Below are 9660 nucleotides of genomic sequence, written 5' to 3'. Positions count from 1 at the left end.
TTACAAAAATAATATACAGTAGATGCAAGAGTAAAAATTTAATGCTTCTATTTACATGGGGTAATTAATTCGGCGTAGCTGAATGACGAGCCATAAGAATTTTAACGAGGGTTTACTACCCCACCGCTAGTTAGTGGGGGCCCCCCCACACACACTGGTGATTGCTCCACTTTACTTTTGGCTCGGGCGGAGAACAGACCTGTCTGCTCTCTCCCTCGCTTTGACTGCCATATTTAATCTGTTTTTGCTTTTTCTTTTCCAGTGTGTTTGAAGTTGGCCTCTACTGACTATGCGTACATGCTTTGGTCTTCCCGGCCGCCCTTGTGGGACTTTTATGTCGGCGGTCGACACCGATCCCCACACCTTGTGTCCTCATTGTAGGGGCCAACGGTGTCATAGCGGCAATGTATGTATCGAATTTAGGGAGTGGTCTACCTCCCAGTGGGAGAGGTTTGCCCGGCGCCGGAAGAAAAAGTCTAAAAGGGATCTTTCTCCTTCAGAGGTTTCTTTGAAGAGAGAAAATTCCAAGACTTCTTCTTCCGTAACCCTTTCCTCCTCCGAAGCTCCCCTTCGAGCGGTCTCTTCCGAGAGGCCGGCGAGTGGTAGCGTAGACCGCTTTGCTGTTGACCGATCCCGGGGTGCGGGAGAGGTAATTGCCTCCCATAGCGAGGCGGCTGCCCCTCCTCCCCCGGAGGAGGATATGAACATTGATTTATCTTTAAATAATCATGATTTGTTGCAGCTTTGGGCTTCCTTGGGGCTGCAGGGTTCGCCCTCCAGGGAAGCCCTGTTTGACATGATCAAACTTCGTGCAGCTGTCAAACAATCGCCAACTACAGCAGGGATAGATCCTCTGTCTGTTGTTGACGTTGTTGTGATGGAGGCATCTCGTGGGTCTAGTCAAACCCCCATTCCTGTTGCTGAGGTAGCTGAAGGCTTAGGTTCCCCCTCCGAACACCTTTCGAGGGAGGAACTAAATCCCACGGTCTCTCCTGCCGGTGATTCTCCCCCGCGGGGGAGTTCACTCACACAGGCGCCTCTTCGGAGGCCCTATGATGGTCAGCCTGCTGACCCCTCGGCCCCTCGTGGGCGTATAAGGCGGAAGGCTCGTCTTCCCCTTCGCCGTAGAGGCCTTCCTTCCCCTCACAAGGGAGTTAGGAGGCGCCTATTCGGCTCGTCGTCACCACAGTCCTCTGCGGAGGAGATGACTCGCCGTTCGCCGATCCTGCCAGCGACCACCTTAGACCTCTCCGGGGATCGTTCGCGATCCCCTTCAGATGATGGTCGTCCTTCGAGACCCTGTGACCAGTCTCCCTCCAGACCTGCTGTCACCCTTCGAGGATGCTGATGCGCGTTACGCGCCACCTGATCATGCCATTGCGCAGGCACCGGTCCCTTCAGGGCTTAAGGGCCTTGAGCGCAAATCTGCGCCTCTTGCCCTCAAGCGCCAGGTTCAACCTGCGCGCCCTCATGCTGCTGCTGCTGCTGCTGCTGCCGTTCCAGTCATAGCGTCACAGCGTTCACCTGCGCGCGTGCGCGCCCCTGTTCCTGTTACGCGCCAGGGTTCCCCTGCGCGCCCACATCCTTCTGCACCCCGGCGCCCGCCAGCAGTTCCTCATCTAGCGCACCAGCGCCCACCTGCGCCCCAGCGTTCCTGCCACGTCGCGCGCAGTCCAAGAGGCTCCTAGGTTAGCGCACAGGCGCTCACAGGTACCTCTGGACTCGCAGCGCCCGTCTGGAGTTATCGTGTGCAGTTCCAGTCACAGCGCACATGCGCTCGCCAATGTGCCAGCAGGCTTCTACATCACATCGCGTAGTCCAGGAGGTGCCTAAGTTAGCGCACGGGCGCTCCCAGACACCCCCTGGACTCCTTCCAGACCGCGCGATCCTGCACGCGTTCCAGTCGCGTGCGGTGCTCCGGTTGCGCGCCAGGTTCCAGTCTCTCTCAAGGCGCCTCATGTAACCCAACAGCGCACACCCATGCGCCCTAAACTAATCGCGCGCCCTGCTCGCCCACCGCTGCAGCGCACACCAGCGCGCCCACGATCCCCTGCGCGCCAAGGGCGCCCACAGGTTAATACTATGCCTGTTCTAACGGATCAGCGCCCACCTACGCTTCAATGCGCAAACCCACCCTCGCGCTATCCTGAACCTGCGCTCTCGCGCCCTCGCCCAGTTCTTCCGGATACGCGCCACTGCTCTCTCGCGCCCGACGGTGCCGCATCAGGATGCTGCGCGCCCTCGTATCCAGCCTCCTCACGATCTAGCTCCTGCGCCACACGCCCTCCCCATCTCCTACGTGCGCCCGCGCCATCTCCTGCGCGCCCCCGCACCATCGCGTTCACGCGCCTGTGGCATCGCCTACGCGCCCGCTCCACCAACCTCTCACGCCCGCGCCCATGCGCGCGAGCGCAAGATTCCTATGGCACGCGATCCTTTTGCGCGCGATCCTGGACAGGGCCCATCACTCGATCGTCGCCAGGCGGACAGGTCATCGTCTCGTTCCCCTCCCCGCAAGCGCAGAACAGCGCGCTCGCCGGAGGAGGGGCGGTTCCCGGACAGGTCTAAGGATTCTCTTGTTTCAGCTTTTCAGGCGAACCCTCATTTGTCGACTCCTCCAAGGGATCGAACGATCCCCTTCCCTCCAGAGGGAGTGTCCGACAGCGCGACTGTCAGCCAGCAGCCCTGGTTCGGGACCTTGGTCAGAGCTCTTGTGCAGGCTATGTAGCCCGTCCTCTCTGATGTGGGTCACAAATCAGTGGCGGCTTCCTCCCCCCTAAGGAGGAAGAGAGGAGTCCCTTCCGTGGAAACACCTCCGAGGGCTAATCTGTCTCCTCGCAGATCCTTGCGCAAGGCTCCTTCCCCCCCCCCAGACTTTCTCTCCCTACCCTGCAGATGAGGATTACCCATCCTCAGGAGTCGGATGAGCCGGACCGTTCCCCCATCACACCAATAGGGGAAACTCCGCCTCTCCCTGAGAAGTCTTCTCGTCCAGGGGTGGAAGAGAGCCTGCACCCATCGTTACTTGAGTCCTGTATCCCTCCCAGGAGGGAACCGAAGGACTCTAAGACGATTCCCAAGTCGTCAACAAGGATCAGACAAGAGCCAGCTAGACCTTCCAAGGATGTCCACGTGTCCCCCAGGAAGAGCCACTGGGGACAGGAGACTTTGCTGCCAGTCCTTCAGGAGGAGAGCACCAAGAGTCAGAACACGCGTTCTGGCAAGTCCTGACCCTCATGAGGAACCTCAACGGGATTCCAGACCCAGAGATTCCTCTTCGTCAGGGTAAGGACACGGTCTTGGACCGTGTTTACGGCACCCAGAAACCCTCTAGGGCCAGTGCAGCTTTGCCCTGGTCTCAGGGGATGAAGACTGCCAGGGACAAGGTCGAGGGCCAGCTCTCTGAGCTTGCCTCCTCCAGTAGATCCAGCGCCAGTAACAAGCTCCTCCCTCCTCCTCGAGTCCATCAGGGGAGGTACTTTGAGATCCTGGAGTCTTGTTTGGGTCTTCCTATTCACCACTCCGTGGAAGAACTCTCCGGGGAAGTCCCTCAAGAGAGACTCTCCAACCGGCACGTGTCCTACTCAGCTACTGAGATCCTAAGCCAGGAGAAGGTCGCTAAGTGTGCCATGCAGGCAGCTTCGTGGCTTGACATCTGGGGTCTCTGGGCATCCTGGTGCAGTCTGAGGACCTCTCCAAAGAAAGCACCAGGAAGGCACTGGAGACTTTCTTGCTCTCAGGCACGTGGACCATCGAGTTTCTGGCCCACCAAGTCTCGAGCTTGTGGGCCAATACGATTCTCAAACGACGGGACGCAGTGGCCGAGAGATTCCACCAGAAGGTTCCCAGTTCGGATGTTAGCAGGCTCAGACACTCTTCCGTGCTCGATAAGAGTTTGTTTGAGCCTAAGGACGTGGAGCTTACCGCTGAGAGGTGGAGGAGGTCCAACCAGGATTCCCTCATCCATAGGGCCCTGACATTGAGGCCCTACAAATCTCCAGCGGCCCAACAGCCCCGTCCGGCTAAGGAAACAAAGAAGACGACAGCAGCAAAGCCGAAGGTGTCTAAGCCCTTTCCTGCCACGAGCAGGAGCAAAAAGTCCTCCAGGGGAGGCAAGAACCCTAGAGGACACGGCCGAGGCCATAAACGCTAGGGTTGGCAGTCCCCCTGCATGTCCACCAGTGGGGGGATGCCTACAAAGTTGCGCGGCAAGGTGGCAGCAACTCGGGGCAGATACCTGGACGATTTCCGTAATCGCTCAGGGTTATCGCGTCCCGTTCACAGCTTCTCTACCTCCCCTGACAGCGAATCCAGTGTCGTTGAGCTCTCTTGCCATGGGATCGGCAAGAGGGCAAGCCCTTTGGGCAGAAGTCCAGGCCATGTTGAGGAAGGACCCTCTCCAAGAGGTTGTAGATGTTGTCCCCAGGCTTCTACAGTCGACTCTTTCTTGTAAGAAAGGCGTCTGGAGGCTGGAGACCAGTCATCGACCTCTCAACCCTGAACGGGTTTGTCAAACAGACTCCGTTCAGTATGGAGACGGCAGACACGGTCAGACTTGCAGTAAGACCACAAGACTTCATGTGTACACTGGACCTGAAGGATGCGTACTTCCAGATCCCAGTCCATCCGTCTTCAAGGAAGTACCTAAGATTTTGCCTAGACAACAAGATCTACCAGTTCAAGGTGCTGTGTTTCGGTCTCTCCACAGCCCCTCAGGTGTTCACCAGAGTGTTCACCCTGATATCATCGTTGGCTCACAGGATCGGCATCCGTCTCCTTCGTTATCTGGACGATTGGCTGATCCTAGCGGACTCGGAGGCAACCCTTCTTCGCCACCGAGACAAGCTCCTCGAAGTTTTGCCAGGATCTAGGGATCATGGTAAATCTCGAGAAGTCCTCTCTGCAGCCCTCTCAGAAACTGGTATATCTAGGCATGGTCATAGACACCAATCTCCACAATGCCTTCCCATTAGACGACAGGATAGCAAGGCTGAGGAAGGTCGTGAGGCCTTTCCTCAATCGAGAAGAACTCCCAGCCAAAACGTGGCTGCGTCTCCTCGGCCACCTCTCCTCCCTGGCCCGTCTCGTTCCCAACGGTCGCCTCAGAATGAGATCTCTCCAGTGGCGACTCAAGTCCCGGTGGAATCAAGGTCACGATTCCCCGGACACTTTGGTCCCTGTGAGTCCTGCGGAACGGACAGATCTCCAGTGGTGGGTGGCGGACGAGAACCTTCGAAAGGGAGTGGATCTTCTCGTCCTTCCCCCGGATTTGATGTTGTTCTCGGACGCATCAAAGAAAGGGTGGGGGTCCACGTTCTGAACCACAGAATCAGAAAAGTACCTTCACATAAACCTGCTAGAAATGAAGGCCGTGTTCCTGGCTCTTCAGAAGTTCCACCAAGTCCTGGCGGGCCACTCTGTGGTGGTGATGAGCGACAACACCACAGTGGTGGCTTATATTAACAAGCAGGGAGGTACCTTTTCAGAACAGCTATCCCATCTTGCAGTAGAGATTCTGAGATGGTCCGAAGTCCACTCGATCACACTAATGGTTCGCTTCATTCCAGGCAAAAGGAATGTGCTCGCCGACATTCTGAGCAGAGCGACACAGATAGTGAGTACCGAGTGGTCTTTGGATCCTCAAGTAGCAAACAAAGTCCTGACTTTGTGGGGTTCCCCGACGGTGGATCTGTTCGCTACAGCGCTGAACTTCAAGCTCCCGCTGTACTGCTCCCCGGTCCCGGACCCCAAGGCGCTCTGGCAGGATGCCTTCCAACAACGGTGGGACAATGTCGATGTGTACGCCTTTCCCCCGTTCTGTCTGATGAGGAGGGTGCTCAACAAGACCAGAATATCAGTCAATCTTTTAATGACCCTGATAGCTCCGCTATGGCATCACGCAGAATGGTTCCCAGACTTTCTGTAACTCCTCACGGAGGTTCCGAGAGAACTCCCTCCACGTCACGAGCTACTCAAACAACCGCACGCCAACATCTTCCTCAAAGCCGTAGCTTCGCTTCGACTTCACGCCTGGAGACTATCCAGCATCTCCTCATGGAGAGAGGATTTTCACAACAAGTTGCGAACAGGACGTCTGTTCACCTGCGCAAGTCCTCCGCAGGGGTCTAACAGGCGAAGTGGCGAGTCTTCTGTGGTTGGTGTCGTGGAAGGGGTATCTCTCCACTCGATACCACTATTCCAGCAATAGCAGAGTTCCTCGTGTATTTGTAGGAGGAAATGCGCCTTTCAGTCTCGGCAGTGAAAGGCTATTGCTCAGCCTTAAGTCTTGCCTTTAGGCTTAAAGGAATGGACACTTCTTCCTCGCTGGAACTTTCCCTTCTCATACGGAGTTATGAACTTACCTGCCCTCAGTCGGAAGTGAGACCTCCTCCATGGAACGTGGTTCGAGTTCTCAGGTCTCTGAAGAGACCTCCCTACGAACCATTATGCCAGGCTTCAGATCGCCACCTTACCTGCAAGACGGTTTTCCTGCTAGCTTTGGCCTCGGCCAAGCGAGTCAGTGAACTACATGGTCTCTCGTACGACATCGCCCATTCAAGGGGATGGGGGGAGGTAACGTTCAGCTTCGTCCCTGAGTTTGTTGCCAAGACTCAGAATCCGGGAGTGCTAGACCCTAGGTTTGACTCTTTCCAGGTTTTGAGTCTCCGTTCTGTAACAGATGACCCAGACCATCTCCTACTGTGCCCAGTGAGGAGTCTGAGGTTGTATCTTAAAAGAACAGCTGCAATTTGTCCCCGGGTGCAAGCCCTGTTCGTGAGCACCGGGAAAATGAAGAGGAGGTCACCAGGAATACTATCTCGGCCTGGATTCTCAAGGTAATACATCTGGCCTTGAATCCTGACCCTTCTCCATCACGTCGCCCTAGAGCGCATGATGTCAGGGGCATAGCTACGTCCCTGGCCTTCAAGAAAAATTATTCAGTGACGCAGGTCCTTCAAGCTGGGGTGTAAAAGCGTCAGACCACCTTCACGGCCCACTACCTGCAAGACGTGACACACAGGAGGCTCGATACGTTCTCTATCGGCCCTGTGGTGGCTGCACAACAGCTGGTCTAACCTCAGGCTTCTTAATGGACAAGTAGCAGAAGGTTGAGGGCATTGTTACCCGGTTTTAGTCTGCATGAATGAAAGCAGCATCCTGGGTTCTCTGCACAGCTGACCTCGAACCACTGCAGGTAAACCATGCTCCCTTGTGTTCCTAGTATTAAGTGTAATACTGTCATGTCCCCATACCCTGACGAGGTGGTATTGGGAGAGTCCTAGCCTAGATTTCCATCTGAAGAACTCCAGGTCAACTTTCTAGGATGAGTCACTTCCTCACCTTCACACACAGCTTATGTAGGCCGCAGCAGTTTCACAGCATGCTAACGAGGAGCAGGGACTCCTTATTTCTTAAGTACTTACATACTCGAATATGGAGTCCCCGGGCAAGCCAAAGCCAGTGTGGCAAGGACTTACCTCCCTACCTAAGGGTTGAGTCACCCCATGTAAATAGCGGGGTTTGTATTTCAGTTACGGAACAAATGACAAATTCGTAGATAATTTGTATTTTTCAATATTAAACTTACCCGATAATCATGTAGCTGTCAACTCCGTTGCCCGACAGAATTCTATGGAGGGATACGCCAGCTATCACAATACTAGAAGGGGGTGTACTTACCAGCGCCACCTGTGGCCAGGTACTATAGTACTTCTTGTTGACACCTCCTCAATTTTTCCTCTGTCGTGCTTCCGGCAAGACGTTCTGGGATACGCTTATGATCTTGGAGTATTTTCACGGCTTTTGGTGAAGTATTTCTCTCAGATTTCGGCTGTCGCTTTACTGGAAAACTTCTATATTAGCTTAGATAGCTATTATTTAGTCCTGATTAACGGTTAACGATCTTTTGCTTGATTTTGAAACCCCACTTGGCTAACTCTTTTGATTCAAGATGTCTGACATTTCACAAGCCCCCACCCATAGACGATGTAGGTCTTGTAATAGGCGTATTCCGAAGGCCTCGGTAGATCCTCACACCGCTTGTTCTGACTGTAGGGAAAGGCCCTGTCAGTTAGAAGATCGATGTGAGGAATGCGCCGGACTTTCGGAACTTGATTTTGTCCGTCTTCTTAAGTATTCAACCAAGTTAGAGAGAGAGAGAGTTAGGAGGAGTTCTTCTCACTCTTCACTTTTTTCCTCACCTCATGATCCCCTACCTTTTCCTACCCCTGTAGTGGCTACCCCCGAACCTACTATTTGCCCTCAGCCTGATATGTCTGTTGTTTTGCGTGCCATTCAGGCCTTAGGTGACAAAGTAGAGTCAGTGGTTAGTGATCATAAGTCTCTTATGGCCGAAGTCAAGGAACTTAAGGTCAAGAGTGCAGTGGGTGGTATTAGTGCCAGTGCTGTGACGAGTGCTAGTGTCAGTGCAGTGCCAAGTGCTAGTGTCAGTGTCAGTGTGGTGCGTGAGGATACTTCTGTGCGTGCCAGTCGTCCTCCCAGTCCGGGACCTCTTGCAAGCTCCCAAGCCCAGGGGAGAAGCAATGTCGAAGGGCAAAAGGGTTCGGCAGGCCTTGATCGGCGCACAGAAGTATCCTCGGTGGTTGCGGGCGTGTCTTCCAGAGACCGTCACTCCCACCTGCAGACGATTGAGCCCGTCTTTTACTCGTCTGCTGATCAATTGTCAGGGAAGAAACGCTGGACTCAGGTCTCAAAACCACTCAAACGCAGAGTCCAGACCTCAAGAACTCAACCGGGCTGCAATCATTGGATCAGCTCTGACTCGCCGCAGTCATCAGTTGAATGCACTCCTCCTAAGAGGAGTAAGGTTCTGCCGCAACAGATCTCTGCTGTTAAGGCTTTACCTCAGCAGACCTTAGTGTCTGCCGACCCCAAGTTGACTCTACTGCAGTCCATGCAGTCACAACTTGCGGTCCTGATGCGTGAGTGTCAGGCTGAGAAGGCTACACCTCTTCCTGCGATCGCTCCGCCTGACCGCAGTACTGCCTGCCAGGCGTACGATGTTGAGGCTCCTCAGGATACCTTACCACGCTCTGAGTTTACTGTTTCCAGTGGTGTGCAGCTCCCTCCGCCTTCCTTAAGGCAACCTCAGCAATGGGAACAGGAAGCTTATACCTTACTTCCTCCGCTTCCACTTGCAGTTCCACCAGTGAGGCAACACTCTCTTGAGGTACAACAACCTCTCCCATCCATGAGTCAGTCTCCTCAGCTCTCGCTGCAGCGAGCTCAACCCTCCTCAAGGCAAGCACCTCAACACCTCAGCCTTGCGCCTCAGGAACCTCAACTCGCGAGACAATTACTGCGTTCTGCGCAGCCACTACCTCATCGCTCACAGCTCACACCTCAGGAACCTCAACTCGTTCCTCAGGAACTTGCTACTGCGCATCCGCCAACCACTCAGCAAGCGCAACCCTTGAGTTCAGACACTCATGCCAGGAGTCAGCCTCCTCCACCCATGCGCCTACCGTCTGCTACTTCTTTTGATCAGCCTTTGCAGACTGAGCCTCAGGTGTTCCCTCAACAGAGTCTTGAGGAGGAAACCACAAATATTGTTGTTCCAGCTCGTGCTGACTCTGCTGTTCAGCATACCTTACCGATCTCTTCGCTACACTCTGGTGATGAGGTGTCTGATGATGAGGC

At 54.7% G+C, this 9660-nt stretch overlaps 1 protein-coding gene across 1 annotated transcript in view; it reads left to right on the top strand.

Moving 5' to 3' along the window:
• Window positions 1-271, top strand: part of LOC137621786 (Golgi pH regulator-like) — a 198238-nt gene extending 197967 nt beyond the window's left edge. Inside the window, exon 10 of the mRNA XM_068352293.1 lies at window positions 263-271. Within this exon, the coding sequence (XP_068208394.1) occupies window positions 263-271 (9 nt within the window). The remainder of the gene's footprint in view (window positions 1-262) is intronic.
• Window positions 272-9660: the final 9389 nt, after the last annotated feature.

The sequence above is a fragment of the Palaemon carinicauda genome, chromosome 28, assembly GCF_036898095.1.
Source record: "Palaemon carinicauda isolate YSFRI2023 chromosome 28, ASM3689809v2, whole genome shotgun sequence".
Classification (NCBI taxonomy): Eukaryota; Metazoa; Arthropoda; class Malacostraca; order Decapoda; family Palaemonidae; genus Palaemon; species Palaemon carinicauda.
The sequence above is the reverse complement of the archived record's forward strand: the minus strand, read 5'-3'. Positions and strand labels throughout refer to the sequence as shown.